A 16,112-nucleotide genomic window follows, 5' to 3' on the forward strand; every position below is an offset into this window, starting at 1 on the left:
GCACGTGTGGCATTTTGTGAAACTTCAGTCATCATGACTGCTGTTTATATCTAGTGCATGTGTTTGACTCTCCAGTTTATGTCACACTGCCAAAGTTTAAATGCTCCATTTAATGAAGGAAATTCCTTTGAATGAAATGTTATGGTTTATATCTTTTGCAAAGGCAAAAGGCACAGTTACGTGGATTCTGACTCAAGTATTGCCAAATGAAGCATTTCGGTTGGAAACAAAACAAAAGGATTTGGTCACATACATTTGAAGAGTCTTGATGAAGGTTTTAATTTGAAGCTTTAACATCACATAAATGATGCATATTATTCACACACACCTCCACACACACACACACACACGCAACGTGTCAGAGTAGTGAAGTCATAATTTTATGGCCGCACATAGATAAAACTACATGGAAAAAACAGTAAGTACTGCATAATTGTCATATTTCTACTACAGCGTGTAAAATATTTGATTTTATCTTATTTATTATCGATTTTATATAGTATCTTCACTAGCCTGTTTATGTCAGGAGTAAAACAACAACTCATTGCAACACACCATGAAGTGACATTGCAGCCATATGTCTGCTTGCAACATGACAGACCACGAGCTCGGTTAAAAAAAAAAAGAAGCTTGCTGTTACTTGTGTTTGTGTCAAGGGTAAAGGAAGCAAGTATAGCATTGTTTCCAGCATGTCTGCATTTATTTATTTTTTTTGGCAGTCTTTCTTACTGTGTAGTTTGCGTGGCTCTGAAAAACTTGGATCAGAATTATTTCAAGCTTTTAACAGTTAACTGAAAGCACTTATAGCATGGAAATACAGTAAATGGAACAAAATATGCGGTAACATTTGAGGTTCTGTGCCTGGATTGCACCTGTGACAGCGAAACTGAGTGCCACACAAGATGACTCGGGGGTGGGGGGTCTTCCACACACAAAGTGGAAACACTTCATAAACATGAATGAGAGATGCTTTCGGAGAGTAAGGTCAGAAGTAAAGGAGGCCAAAGAGATAGCATGAGTGGAAAATAAAGAGTCAACATAGTGGCAGAAAGCATGGGTGGAGGGGGTTCACTGTTTAGGTCATGAAATTCCATTCATGAGTTGAAATAAAGTACATTCTTGAAAATCTGTCTTTATATGCATGGTTGAATGATGGAATAGGGAAAAAAAATCTCTTTTCACTTGTAATCATGGATAAACTGTTAATAGTTCTGTGTTTATGCCATACATCCCCGATCAAAAGTTACGTAAAAGATCATAAATAATAGCTAATCAAGCTGCATAGCTGCAATGGTCAAGAAATCTTTTGCATACTTGTGAAAAAAAAGTCGATGGTCATTTATTATTTTATTTTGTTATCTGTAAATGAAGTTTCTTAAGAAACCCACAATTTAGGTCAATTAAACTTCATTACAAACAAACTTGGGTTATGTTTAAATGTCAGAATTATTTTTTTAAATTGAATAATGTATTTTTCCTCTGTTATACCTAGTTATCATGATAATACTTTTTATTTGAATACATCAGTATACTTTTAGTTGTATCTATACACGCAAAGAGCTCTTGGTTTCCATGGAAACGGCAGTAACCTTTCACACCGGATGTACTCAGCCGCACAACTTCCGGGTTGAAACGCCGTGTTAGCCGCTTGCATATTTTTTTTAGGACGAACACCTCGGCCAAGTTTACTTTGGAAAATGTCCCGAGGCTCAAGTGCAGGGTTTGATCGCCACATTACCATCTTCTCTCCTGAAGGAAGACTTTATCAAGTCGGTCAGTATGTGTATCATTTTAAACGATAGCCGGCGTGTTAGCCAGTCAGCTAAATGCGCTGTCATGGTTTGGTTAGCTTCTCTTAATAGCTCGGAAATAAGAGATTACTGCAGCGAAAATCAAAATGTATTATATTAGTCCATATGTAGTTCGTTTATGTTGCCGGGGAAATGTTTTGGCAACTTAAATATATTAAATTGATCTGCGTGAACCAGCAGTTTAGCACTGAGCTAACATTAGCGTGTCACTGACTAATTCATTGTTGTTGTACTTTTGCTGTAACAGAGGGCTACTATGAAACATTTTTGCTGTCATTATTAAATTAACTAAATTTGTATTGATTGGTGTAGTTTTGGGGTGAATTGCAAAGCTTTTCTAAACTGAAGAAATTCGAAAGTGAAAGTATAGCAATTTTGCATGCATGTAATATATTATTTGTCTTAAGAAGTTATGTTCTATACTAAAGGTCTACCCAAAGTTTATTCATCGTTGCTGATGCATATTACAAAGATCATCCTTAGAGGAAGAAGGAATACAGTCCTCCCTTTGTGTAATTAAAATTTTGTCACAGTCGACTTTTGCCCTGCTATTTACACAAACCCTTACAAAACAACTGTCTCTCAGACATAACATGACCATCATCCTGTTTCCCACTTGCAGAATATGCATTCAAGGCTATCAATCAAGGTGGGCTCACGTCTGTCGCCGTCCGTGGGAAGGACTGTGCCGTTGTTGTCACACAGAAAAAAGTACCGGTGAGTGTGTATCAGTTCATTTGCCTCGCTTGGATGTTAACAAAGTTCTTAAGATCATCAATAAAAAACACTTTTTTCCCCCCCCCCCATAAACAGGACAAGCTTCTGGATTCGGCCACAGTGACCCACCTTTTCAGAATAACAGATAACATTGGATGTGTAATGTCCGGAATGACAGGTAAACAATGAGAAGACACCAAAAGGATCAACAACACCTTATTTACCCCCACCCCTCCCTCCTGAATAGCTGACAGCAAGTCCCAAGTCCAGCGCGCCCGCTACGAGGCAGCCAACTGGCAGTACAAGTACGGCTATGAGATCCCAGTGGACATGCTTTGTAAAAGACTTGCAGACATCTCTCAAGTCTACACGCAGAATGCTGAGATGCGACCACTGGGCTGCTGTAAGTACATATTAAAGTCAGTCAGAAATTCAAATAGTTTAACGCTGTGCCTTTTAAACACCACTGGGTGTGTCCTCCACTTAACCAACTTGCCAGCGATAAATTACACAAAGAAGAAACTTGAACAACAAACCGATGAGGTAAAGCATCAAAGGTTGCACTTCTATGGTGCAACTTCCTCAATAACTAGGAAATAACAGAAGTTAATTATGTAATTAAATAATCACAATTATTATTATAATCACGTAATGGTTTTAGTTACTTTGCAATGTTTACAGGTTTGTTTGTTTTTAAAGGCTGTTTAAGATCACTTTTCAATAAAGAGGTTCAGCTTTACACAGCAGAAGGCTTAAGTGCACAAAGCCCGACCCAGCACAACAAAAAGTGGGCTTGTAATCGATCCAGTTTATTGTAGAAGACCCCCTTGGGCTCTCTTCCTGGAGCTCGTCGCTAAATACTTCAAAGTCAAGAGCGTCGTTGTATCCGCAGGTATGATTGTGATCGGTGTAGACGCGGAATGCGGTCCCCAGGTCTACAAATGTGACCCAGCTGGCTACTATTGTGGCTTCAAAGCCACTGCGGCTGGGGTGAAGCAAACAGAAGCCACCAGCTTCCTGGAGAAGAAGGTGAAAAAGAAATTGGATTGGACCTTTGAGCAAACTATCGAGGTAAAGAATGCAAAATCTTTCCACCACTTATCCTATAAATGGTTGGAAATTAATAAAGAAATTCCCTTCATGCTTTTTTTTCTCCTCACTGTTCTAGACGGCTATTTCCTGTCTCTCAACTGTGCTCTCCATTGACTTCAAGCCCTCTGAGCTTGAGGTGGCCGTGGTCACAACGCAAGATCACAAATTCAGGTAAAGGTGGCTCAATATGGTTCTAAAATAATAACCAAAAAAGGAAAGACATTTTTTAAAGGGCATCATTCCTTGTTAATGAGATTTTTTCTCGATGGTGAGGGTGGATCTTGAAACAGGTAGTGAGATTACGTAATAAAGAAAGGTCATTGTTTGTGAGTTAATCCCATCGGCATGTGTGGAATTTAGATGGGTGACTTTATAAGGGGGTGACATCATAGAATCAAACTATTTCCTCAAGGTGAAACTCAAAGGCCATGACATAATGAATTTGAGGCCATTTGATCAAAAACTCAAAAGTAATTTCTGCAAAAATGACAGGAACAAAAAAATAGCTCAGTCTATTTTGTTCTTTCCAGGATTTTGACAGAGGGCGAAGTGGATATTCACCTGATGGCCCTGGCCGAGCGAGACTGAGCGAGAAAACAAATTGACCCCCTGTTTGAATTTAATTTGAGCATGATGCAGTTCTTACATAAAGACTGGCGTTCTATTGGTTTGCTGTACATTTCCCCCCCTTCTGATACATTCAACAATAAAAAAAAGTTTTCTAAAGAGACGCTCATGTGACTGCATCCGGTTTAATCAGAACTGCTTTCATGTGTCAAATTTAGAAGCGGTAGACGGCTGTATATGTGGAGAATAAGCGGCGCACAACTTCACATCCTGTTGTAGAACTTGAAAAGCACCAGATCACATGACTCACCAAAGTACTCTCGAATCGGGTTTTTTTGGGGGGGGGTTGGTTACATGAGCAGATTTGACCTTATTTTGTCAATGCGCTATAATGTGCACAAGCCTGAGATTTTTACAGTGGTTCATTAGTGATGACTAATTATTTTTGCTAGGAAAAAAAGTGCTCAGAACTACCACAAAAATGATTATTTAAAAAAAAAAAAAGGCTATTTCAGCAGATTTTTTTTGCTTTGCTTGTTGGAATTTGCTACATTGTGTGCAATCATGTATTTTGGGAAAAACAACCATGTGAGCTGTCATCAGTCACTCTTAAAAATGACATCACATTCAGTCAGTCCAGTTTCTATCAGTCATCAAATAATTTATCATCTGCCCCTCCTATCTTTGAATCACAAATCAAAACTATAAACCCCCTCTCAGATGTCATGTTTTCCGAAATCAAGGAATCATTTTTCGGAGCTCCCCTGTCATGTGGAATGAAATGTGCTTTTAAAAGGAAGCAGATGAGTCCCTGGAAAAACCCGTCAAGTCCCCAGGCGTCCGTTTATGGCGTCCTAATGTTTACAGCCCAGAGGACAATTACATGCTAATCGTTCTGGGATCTTTGGTAACGGCAGGTTTCATAGTTGTACCGGTTGATCAAGGTCATTCTAAAAAAAAAAATAAAAAAAAAAGTCTGATGACTAGGATTGGGATGGACTGTACTTTCCAGAAAAGCTTCCTGCTCACTGTGACTAAGCAACACTTAAAAAAAAAATGTACTTTCAGTTCCTTGTGTTGCGCTATCGATTCAGTGGAATATTCAGCACATTATGTTCTAAGTGTGCCGCCATGGGTTTTTTTTTTTTTTTTTTTTTTTTAGTGTGACTCACGCACTGTGACCTCGCCCCATTCAAGGAAATCCCAAACTTGTTTCACTGGGCTGGTTGGGATCATTTTTGGTCTGTGTGTGTCTGAATTTTAAAGTGTGGCTCGTAATTCTCAACCCTGTCAGTTTATGTGTCGTGACTAAGTGTGGTCGTGTTCCAGTAAAAAAAAAAAAAAAAAAAAAAAAAAAGCCTCACACAGAAGGGATCTGTAATTCATTTCTTCATAAGGTTCTTTTTATTTCCCATATTATTTCAATGAGTGTTTCATTTCAGAACATATTTACAAGTACAAAAATAATATCTCTGTATTTACAATTTACTACAAATGACCAGTCTGGTATATTCACATCATTGTGTCCTCATACAGTATTGCAGGGGGGGAGGGGGGGCACACGGACATCTATCTCGCTGTGTGTTCTTGGCGTCGAGTTCTGTTTTCTGGATCGAACTGGACCAGAGCGGATACTGTCTTCCTTCTTGTGATCCCGGGGCCAGCACTGACGTCCTTTCTTCGGGCCGTGCTTCGATGACCCGGCAGCAGCTCTTTTGACACCACCAGTGGCGGGAATTCATTAGATGTTACTTCCCAATCTGATGTCATCATAAAGCTGCAAAAAAAATTCCAAATTTACAACCTTGACTCCAATGCTTGCTGTGCGAGCAGATTTGATGAAAACTGACCTCCTCCTCAGTCATGTCCATTTCTTCCATATCGCTTTCATCTGATTCGCTGTCGGGCAAGGCCCTCAGCTCCTGCGCCGTCTTCTCATGCAGTTGACGGCGTATGTCGTCATTCTGCCTCCCGTAGGTTAGGTGGTACGGTGTGAAACCGCCGTAATTCAGGCAATTCACATCGGCGCCCAGGTCAAGGAGGCGACGGACCAGTGCTGGGTTCTGGACATCCACAGCGAGATGGAGTGCTGTCCTCCCACTGCATTGTTCCTATAAAAATCAAATCAAAGTTGACCAAGTTGCTCCAAACCAAATTGTTGGCTGTAAATTGAATTGAAATAACACCAACCTGTGCATTTATATCTGCGCCCAACCCAACGAGATTCTCCACTAATGAAATATAGCCGTGAATCGACGCGATGTGAAGACAGTTTTGTCCTAGGGAAGCAAAAACAAAATCAGTTCACAACCCAGCCGGACACAAAAATCCATATTTCCCTTGATTCTGAACTTACCATCATAGTTAGGGAAGGAGATGATGGAACCGGTGTGGCGCTGGCTCGTCTGGGTGATGACACCGAAGCAGGCGAGGGAGCCTCTCTTGCAGGCTATGTGCAACGCCGTGTTGCCGCAATCATCCGCCAATCTCGGGTCACATCCCGCTTTTAGGAGCTTCTCCACCAACTGGGGTTGTTCTGTGATCACCGCTAGATGCAACGCCGTCTGCCGAGAACATTTCTCGGGTTATTACACTGACTTCAGCCACAAAAGTGTGATTTTAAAGATTTATTGACCGGTACCTGTCTTTGGTGGTTTTGTGCATTCAGGAAGGGGTGATTGTGGGACAATTTGATCATCTGTTGGGCTCGATCAGAGGCTTCGTGAATGATGGCCAAGTGGAGAAGCCTGTCAGAAAAAAGAACAACTTGAGTTAACGGGATGCTCAGAGGAAGTTTCGGTGAAATTATAAGGAAGAACTTCTGTGCAATAGGAACGTTTCGCAAGAGTGGACTTTTGTCGGGTTGTTTCCACCACTTGACACATCTGATGCTTTATCAGTTACTGGCACCGGGCCAGGGACTTTCCTGAGCCCGCAGAGCTCAATTTAAGCACCGCCCTGATTGCGCACTCAGCCAAAAGTAAACGCGGACACATTGTACTCTTATAATTCGTGCAAGTTTTCATGCATATTGTTCTATTAACTGGGAATGCAAAAATAAAATAAAATGCATGAGTGTATCGCTTTGTTTATGCAGGACTCGCGTTTGCAAATTATTAATAATCATAATAAATAAATAAAAACACTTACGTGTCTCCGTCCTCGGTCACAATTCCTCTCCAAGGCTCATAGTCGTGAACGAGCTCTTCGCTCACGCCTAAGTTCTCCAAGTCGTTCACCAGCTCGTCCTCCTTTAACGATTCCAGCCCGCTGTCCAAGCGATCGTCTTGGCAGGGCAAGATTTTCTCATGTTTATGATCGAGGTCGTTATAATCCGTACGATCGTTGTGAGATACTCCGTGGACGTCCATGATTGCTGTCACGAGACAAGTAACACGCGTACAGTCCAAAAGTCCGAAAGAAGTGTGGCTTGAAGAGAGCGAGCGCACTGGGTTTTTGTCAGCCTGGCTGGGTGGAGCCTCTGTGGGGATTTCCAATTGACTTATCTAAGGCAGGGAAATCACACAGGCAAGGCTGTGCTTTTGTGAGAAAAAAAATTCCCCCCCTCCTAAAGTCAAAATGAGAACTTGTAGTTTCCTATTAGACACCGACAGGATGTTCAATCGATCTAAGGGGATGTTTGATTGTGAATGGTGGTCATGAATGAGATCTCTTTTTAGGCTCTTCAAGAATTCCCTTTAGCTTGGGTAAATTGGGGCTTTTTTTCCCCTCTGTATTATTTGCATTGAGTGACTTTGGGGATATTATTTGCCAATATTTTCAATGTTATAGTGTAACTTTTTTTCCTCACAATTAAATGCACTCACATGTGTTTGCCAGTTTGTGCGCTTTGGTATCAAGTTGTATTTTACTTCCACTGATTTTTATGAAATATGAAAAGTACGTTTTTATTTTCCTCTATGGACATGAATTTTCTAGGTGTTTTGATTCTGTCTTTCATCTTCAGCATTTTTTTTTTTTAATAATGATCACAGTAGTTTTATGGTTGCAGGATCTATTTGTGTAAAACGTGCAATAAAATAATATTGAATTAAAAAGTTATGTTTAATAGTTTGGTAGTGTACGAGGTGTGCAGAAAAAGCTTCTGTACTATTTAGATAGATACAATTTGCTAATGTACCTAAGAAAATTAATTACTCCAATCATGGATTGTTAAATTTGCTTTTTATGTAACATCTGCCTTCTAATTTCAAATCTAGAATTCTAATTCATTAACAAAATAGCTTTTCAAAACTCCCCCCTGCGTCTGCATAATGTCTGCAGAGGTGGGTGGAAAATTCTCGAGTTTGTACAGTGCAAGTCTTGTGAAACCAACACTTCATTTCATGTGCCACAAGAAGATATCTGGGACTTGCCTTTATTTGCATATGTGCACTGCAGCTTTTGAATTTTGTGTCGGCTAATTCACGCATTTTACACAATTTGCCCTGGGATTTTTTTTTTGTATTGTTGCTTTGTTACAGAAACCTTCGAGAATGGAAATTTGATGGATCCCAGTAGAGTTGCTCTACCTGTCTCTAGCCAACTGCTTTGTTTTTCTCGGGGATTTACCTATGCTAGCATAGCAGCAGTATCCAAGCAGAGGGAGTTCTACCCAACAAACACACACCGTCCAAACACACCCAGTATATTTGAGTGTGAGTCAGATCAGGGAAATGCCACTCGGAATCATGCACGCAATCTCCTCCTATGGCATTCCAAGCAATCTTCAATCTTTGCCAAATGTTGTAACAAAGGAACTGAGAACATCTTGTCCCCTGTCACTTGAGCTCATTTAACCCCAATAAAACATTACAACCAGAACTTCTATTGACACAAAACGGGACTTCCACTCTTTGGAGGTTTAAAGTTGCACAGCCAATGCAAGCGAGTACTTTTGCTGTGTGTTTACACGTGGTTGCCATGGAGACTGAGGCCGAGTTTCAATCGTAATACATTGTGCGTCAGCAAAAACCCACACGTCTGGGCATCACAACCGTCTTTACGCCTGATAACACCTCATGTACACATCATGAAACCTTTAACAACTAACCTTTGGCATATTTTCTCTCTCATGCATGAATGAGGGTTCATATTTACTATTTGGTGGTGACACTACTCATTTTTGAGTTAGAAAAAAATATTATTAAATTACTTTTATTATACTGTTATCAATTTTTGCTCATTTGTTAGCTTTTACAGGCTGGCCTCGCTCTCTCCCTCCATTCTCCAATTTCATTGTCATTGTTAGAATTTACGAGTGCTAGCCATTTTTCCTGTGTTACTGTTATGTTTGTGCTACTGTCCTGGATGCTATTTTAATCCAGCAGATGAGATTATCCTCATGGTTGTCCGCACAACTTTACTTGTTTGAGACAAATTTAGGATTGTGAAAGATCAGACTTTCTGCTTGCACATTGGAGTCCTACACATATTAGACAGCAAAGTTTCCCTGACCTTCATGCAATGAAAATAGATGACAATAGCAGACACAACACGGAAATTGTGGGGTAGTGTGACAAACCGCAATTGAATGACTAAATTCTTTTGCTCTATCAAAAGTGGTTGTTTATTATTTGTTTTGTCTGTTATCGTACGCACATCGACGTAAATGCTTGGACAAATGTGGTTTCCAACTGATGATGATGACGTCATGGGTGCATTCCTTCACCTGAATTGCCGCAGTTAAACCTTTTTTTTTGTTACAGTATATTTTTTTCTGTATGCAATATTTTCTTTTTTTTCCTTCAAATTTTTGTTCAAATTACGTTAAATGCATAATCAAGAGATGTTGTGCTCACATTAGAATATTAATCAACTTAGTCAATCATAAATCGTGGTGCGTTCTCACAACCTTGACAGTATGTGAAACTACAAATCCCAGATCACACCTCGTTCCTGCTATTTCCGCATTACCAACATTTGATTGGACAGTCTGAGTAAAACCTCCTCTCATTGGTCAACGGGAGCCATGTTTGCGTTCCCAGCTGTCTTGGTGCGGTGTCGCTAACCGGTTAGCGAACTGAATTACAACATCGCTTCTCACTGGTGTTGGAACTAACAAGAAGATTTGCAACGGTGTTACAATAAATTCATTATAAGTCGTAATGCCGGTTCACTCCCGGGAAAAGAAAGAAAGTAACCACGAGGAAATGGAGGTGGATTTTCCGGAGCAAGACGGTAGCAGCACTGACGAGGAGGACACCGTTAGCACGTCGGTGTCTGAAGATGGAGACAGCTCGGGTAAGGAGAACAGGCCTAAAATGTTCCTACTGTTAAATTCACTCAATACCATCCTCACTTAGTCATTAATGTAGCATTTAGCCCTTGAGTTTGAAATCTGTTTAAATCCTTATTATTAAAATATCCAAAATCATGTCCTTGGCATGTGACCAGAGATGGATGATGAAGACTGTGAGAGGAGAAGGATGGAGTGCCTGGACGAGATGACCACTCTGGAGAAACAGTTCACAGACTTGAAGGAGCAGTAAGTCTCTCTCAATGTCAGGAATGACTTGAGGACACAATCAAAACCATATTATTACACATTTTTTTTGCACTGTGCACACAACATTATTAACATAACATACTTTTCTTTCAAATGTTCTCCAGATTGTATAAGGAACGTCTAAGCCAGGTGGATGTTAAGTTGCAGGAAGTGATGGCAGGATGTGCTCAGGAATATCTGGAACCTTTAGCCAACCTCCAAGAGAACATGCAGATCAGAACCAAAGTGGCAGGTATGACTTTGTTGACATGCACTGAAGCCTTGAGCAATCCATTTTTCCAAGGCAAAATGAGAAATAAGTACTGTAATTTTCGGACTATAAGTTGCGTTTTTTTTTTTTTTCATAGTTTGGGTGGGGGGGCGACTTATACTCAGGAGCGACTTATATACATATATATGTTTTTTTTCACTTTTGTGGGCATTTTATGGCTGGTGCGACTTATACTCCGGTGCGACTTACAGTCCGAAAATTACGGTATTAAAAAACAAAACAATGTTGATGACACTTTACCTTTATACCAATTACTCAAGATATTGGTACAACAAATACTGCCAGTCGGAACTGAACATGAACATTTTTGTAAATGCAGATGTAGTCTGGGTTGAACATTAGTATTTGATTGTATGAGATCAAATTGCCCATTTGAGCTTTAGTTAATGTGGTGCTTTTGTTTTTAAATCAGTACAGTTTATGCACAAACGAACGGTACCGTTTTGGGTTCATTTTGAGCAGATGGGGGGGCGTGGGTGAACTCTGGATGACCTATAAAATAATCTTTTATAACTAAAAAACTCTTGCAGCACAAACGAAACCAGCTTCACGCAGGTTATTAACTACCATGAAAAGGAATTCTGAAACCATTTTATTTCTCCTAACAGTATGTCTTCTACTTCTTTCTCAGAAGTACTGTATTTCTTTGCACGTTAATATATCTATCTGATTCATAACTTCTGATTTGATTTGGTGCAGGCATCTATAAAGAACTGTGCTTGGAATCGGTGAAGAACAAGTACGACTGTGAGATCCAGGCAGCCTGCCAGCATTGGGAGGTAAGAAAAAAAAAGTTGAGAGAAATGAGGCAATTTATGTCATTTTGTAATCCAGGACGAAGGCCTTTTCCCTCGCAGTGTCTGTGGAAACAGATGAATACTTTGTATGTCTTCACACATGTGTTTCCCCAGAGTGAAAAGCTGCTGCTGTTTGACACAGTGCAGAGCGAGCTGGAGGAGAAGATAAGACGACTGGAGGAAGATAGACACAGTATTGACATCACCTCAGGTACAAAGGCGGCCATAAAAATGTGCATTGTATGAAAGTAATGGGATACAAAGTAGCCAGGAAATATTGTCCCTTCCCGCATAAGAATAATTTGTGACGTTTTTTGTGGTTGGTCATGAGGGGGTCTGGTTCACAATCTCTGTTCTCAAAGTCGCTGTGGAGGTTGAGGTCCCTTGACATTGCTCCGCACCAAACTCCTCCAACCTTTTGCGGACTTTTGTTTTGTGAACGTGAAATGGCCTTCCCCTAAACTCTCCCCACAAAGCTGGAAGCGTTGGGACATTTCCAAAGCTCTGATTTTAAGTGGAACTGAAGAGTCCCACCACTGATAGTTTATTTCACTGGTTAAAGAGATATTTGTCTTCATCGTGGCCAAAAAGTCTCCGCTCTAATCCGTCCTCTTGGATTTTCCAGAGTTGTGGAATGATGGCTTGCATTCCCGGAAAAACAAGAAGAAAGACCCATTCTGCCCCGTCAAGAAGAAGAAGCCTGTCGTTGTCTCTGATATCCTTTTCCATCATCTCACCACTCGACCTCCTTTTCTGCTCCGTAGCCTCGCATTTCTTTAACACCTTTTTCCACGGCCTTATATCGTTTACATGCTGCAAGATCTGGATATTCTGGAGGACTGGACTGCAATCAGAAAAGTAATCATTTGAAAAGTGACTCGGGAGTGACTATCGAGATATGTGACGTGTCGTTTGTTCTCAGGCCATGGCGTCTCTCGGGCCGCATAGGGGGAAGGCCGAAGGTCCGTACTGCAAAAGACCATTCGCTACGCTGTGTTTTGCTAAGTGTTCCCCCCCCCCCCCCCCCCCTCATCTCTCTCCTCATCTAAATTTGACCAGGCAAGACAGAACGACACCAGCATGTTGCACGATCCGAAGATGGCCGGCTTTTCTATGACAGCCAGTGGTACTGCAGGGGGCAGGCCATCTGTATTAACAGGAAAGATGAAGTTCCCACCAGGTATGTGTGTGCAAGGGTTGCCTCTTTGTGAATTTCGCAACACTTTGGCTTATGAATAGGGAGGGGCCGCTCGATGTTCTGACCGAGCCCATTTGAGACTTGCGAAGAATTACCGCACGCCTTTTTAATTGTTCATCGATGTCGTTTTCTTTTCTCACACAGCGCTATCATCACCACCATCAACAATGACGAGGTGTGGTTCAAACGACTGGATGGCACCAAGTCCAAGCTGTACGTCTCGCAGTTGCAGAAAGGCAAATACACCATCAAACACTCGTGAAAACAACAAGAGAGCCTGTTCAGAGATTTCCACGTGGCGTCCGCTTATGCTGTTGCATACGTCCTTCAAATGCGTTCACAACTCACCTCGCCTCCCCTTTGTTTATGTTCCCTGAAAGAGGCCAATCCAGTGATCTCTCTAAACGCGTTGCCAATGTCCGAAAAAGGGGAACGAGGCAAAAGCACTGCTCCAAACAAAGGCAGGTAAAACGCCAGCAGTCTTGAACCGTGACGCATGGAGCTTTGTGAGATGAGACAAAGCCTCGGCATGCACGACTACACAAGCGAGCCTTGCCGTGGGCTGTCGCAACAACTCATAAAGGACCGGAAGAGGGTCCAAACGGGTCAGTTTGCGGTCCTGCTGCAGGCATGGGATGGCGATTGGAGGCCGTTGAAGCTTTTTGAAAATAAAATGCACGCTTTGAGCGCATGTTTGGCGGGTGGAGAGGGATTGCGCAAGTGGGAAGCAGTTGCGAGGAATTTAGTCATGCAAGAGAATGTTTTGTTTCCGGGGAGCCGCTGTTGCAAATATCTCTTTTTGTCTTTGCAGCACTGAATTATGGCACTGAGCATAGCAAGTGGTTAAAAAAAAAAAAAAGGTTCAAGCAGTTTGTTGTACATAGAAGACTGTGTTTTGAGGTTACATCACTGTGATGCTCTGTTCGTAAGCCCAATGATTACCAGGGTTAAAAACTGGGCAGGCTACGTTTAATAAGCTGTGCCGTTTATTTTTAAATGCCTGTTTAAGAAAGACTGAATTTTCCTCCCAAATCCACCAAGATGATTTTTTTAATCTTGTTTTGTACTGTTTCTTTATGCATACATGGTTCAAAAATATTCCTTTTCACGTAATGTCAATAGGTGCGTGTATAGAAGTCTCAATATTACAATCATTTATTTTTTAATTTTAACATTGTTTGAATTATGGATTATTTTGTACATCATTTTGTCTATGTTTTACATTGAAAGGAAATGTCTTGTAGTTCAATGCATGTACAGCTGATTAAATATTTTGTTGCTTTCATCGGATGAAGATTGAGCAAACGTCAGGGCTTACCTACACTAGTCCATCTACATATTAATGCAAATAATAATGACATGTTGCCAAAATACCAGAAACAGTTTTATTTAGGATCATTATGCTGATGAATGTCTCTGCAGAAATCAATGTCAGTGAGTCAAATGTTTCATAACCAATAAGACTAGCTCACTTGTCTTAAAAGACCACTTGCATGATGTTGCAAAAGAATATTGAATACTGTAATTACTCATCGATGGCAATGTCCAGAGAGCATACAGACAAGCCCTCGTGTACCTGTGAGCAGTTGAACGTCCTAATGGTCAAATAAAGTACGAATAAAAGTGTGTTGGGTAATTATTTCAAATTTAAACAATATTTCCATTGATGCTTCTCTCAAGGTTTATAAAGTGAAAAAAAAAAACGATGTATGTGGAGAACAACGTGGTGGTTATATTTATATTCCTGTGATTTCAATGTATTCCAGTTGAATTCAAGATAGGTTTATAGAATATAGTGGCTAAATAGCGCCATCTGGTGGTTGGAAAATGCACCATAATAGCAAAAGGTATACGTTGTCTTGAGTTTGTTTAATGTCTCAGAAATATAGACATAATTGCCATGAATAAGGGTTCGCTTAAAAAAAACAATTATGACATTTACCTTAAATACAGACATATGATCTGTGACGTCACTTGGACACTCCATTAGGTACACTGCAATTTTCAAATGTACCTAATAACAGGCCACTTTATTAGGGAAATACCATGGTCAAAGGTCACATGGCCGCGTTCCAATATGTTTTTCAAGTTACCCTCGTTAAACACACCTGCGTGAAAAGTTTTAGCTCCTTTCACGTTCTGCAGGAGCTAAAACTTTTCACGCAGGTGCACTTAACGAGGAGATCTTGGCAAACATGTTGGAATCCGGCCCCGAGGACTAGAGCTTGACACGTGTGACCTTTGACCATGATATTTCCCTAATAAAGTGGCCTGCTATTAGGTACACTTGAAAATGGCGGTGTACCTAATGGAGTGTCTGTGTGATTCCCTCGTTAAGTGCACCTGCGTGAAAAGTTTTAGCTCCTGCCGGACGTGAAAGTAGCTAAAACTTTTCACGCAGGTGCGCTTAACGAGGGTAACTTGGAAAACATATTGGAACGCGGCCCCTCGAGGACTGGAGGTCGACACCCCTGGTTTAAGTGAAAAGTGCCACACCCGCCCTCACCCCCACTTTCTGATTGGCTGATTGATCAGTGACGTCACTCGGACACTCCATTAGGTACACCGCCATTTTCAGGTGTACCTAATCACAGGCCACTTTATTAGGGAAAAATCATGGTCAAAGCTTAACTGAAAGTGAAAAGTGCCACACCCGCCCTCACCCCCACTTTCTGATTGGCTGATTGATCAGTGACGTCACTCGGACACTCCATTAGGTACACCGCCATTTTCAGGTGTACCTAATGACAGGCCACTTCATTAGGGAAAAATCATGGTCAAAGCTTAACTGAAAGTGAAAAGTGCCACACCCGCCCTCACCCCCACTTTCTGATTGGCTGATTGATCAGTGACGTCACTCGGACACTCCATTAGGTACACCGCCATTTTCAGGTGTACCTAATCACAGGCCACTTCATTAGGGAAAAATCATGGTCAAAGCTTAACTGAAAGTGAAAAGTGCCACACCCGCCCTCACCCCCACTTTCTGATTGGCTGATTGATCAGTGACGTCACTTGGACACTCCATTAGGTACACCGCCATTTTCAGGTGTACCTAATGACAGGCCACTTCATTAGGGAAAAATCATGGTCAAAGCTTAACTGAAAGTGAAAAGTGCCACACCCGCCCTCACCCCCACTTTCTGATTGG

General features: G+C 41.1%; 3 protein-coding genes across 3 annotated transcripts; 2 read left to right on the top strand and 1 right to left on the bottom strand.

Annotated features, from left to right (window-relative positions):
- Positions 1–1,597: 1,597 nt before the first annotated feature.
- LOC133146303 (proteasome subunit alpha type-6) lies at positions 1,598–4,350 on the top strand. The gene is made up of 7 exons (XM_061269843.1): positions 1,598–1,773; positions 2,434–2,528; positions 2,625–2,706; positions 2,776–2,931; positions 3,421–3,599; positions 3,697–3,791; positions 4,151–4,350. The coding sequence occupies exons 1-7, from the start codon at positions 1,698–1,700 to the stop codon at positions 4,206–4,208; spliced, it is 741 nt and encodes a 246-aa protein (XP_061125827.1). The 5' UTR covers positions 1,598–1,697; the 3' UTR covers positions 4,209–4,350.
- A 1,218-nt stretch (positions 4,351–5,568) lies between these two features.
- Positions 5,569–7,638, bottom strand: LOC133146302 (NF-kappa-B inhibitor alpha-like). The gene is made up of 6 exons (XM_061269841.1): positions 7,338–7,638; positions 6,829–6,934; positions 6,544–6,751; positions 6,378–6,466; positions 6,038–6,298; positions 5,569–5,964 (listed from the first exon to the last, which is right to left on the bottom strand). The coding sequence occupies exons 1-6, from the start codon at positions 7,556–7,558 to the stop codon at positions 5,929–5,931; spliced, it is 921 nt and encodes a 306-aa protein (XP_061125825.1). The 5' UTR covers positions 7,559–7,638; the 3' UTR covers positions 5,569–5,928.
- A 2,510-nt stretch (positions 7,639–10,148) lies between these two features.
- Positions 10,149–14,587, top strand: LOC133146301 (breast cancer metastasis-suppressor 1-like protein-A). Its single transcript, XM_061269840.1, has 10 exons — positions 10,149–10,430; positions 10,584–10,674; positions 10,800–10,927; positions 11,666–11,745; positions 11,878–11,974; positions 12,389–12,478; positions 12,557–12,621; positions 12,686–12,725; positions 12,823–12,943; positions 13,106–14,587. Exons 1-10 carry the CDS (start codon positions 10,295–10,297, stop codon positions 13,221–13,223), a joined length of 966 nt encoding a protein of 321 aa, XP_061125824.1. The 5' UTR covers positions 10,149–10,294; the 3' UTR covers positions 13,224–14,587.
- The last annotated feature ends 1,525 nt before the right edge of the window (positions 14,588–16,112 follow it).

Source organism: Syngnathus typhle, linkage group LG22 (assembly GCF_033458585.1).
Source record: "Syngnathus typhle isolate RoL2023-S1 ecotype Sweden linkage group LG22, RoL_Styp_1.0, whole genome shotgun sequence".
Taxonomy (NCBI): domain Eukaryota; kingdom Metazoa; phylum Chordata; class Actinopteri; order Syngnathiformes; family Syngnathidae; genus Syngnathus; species Syngnathus typhle.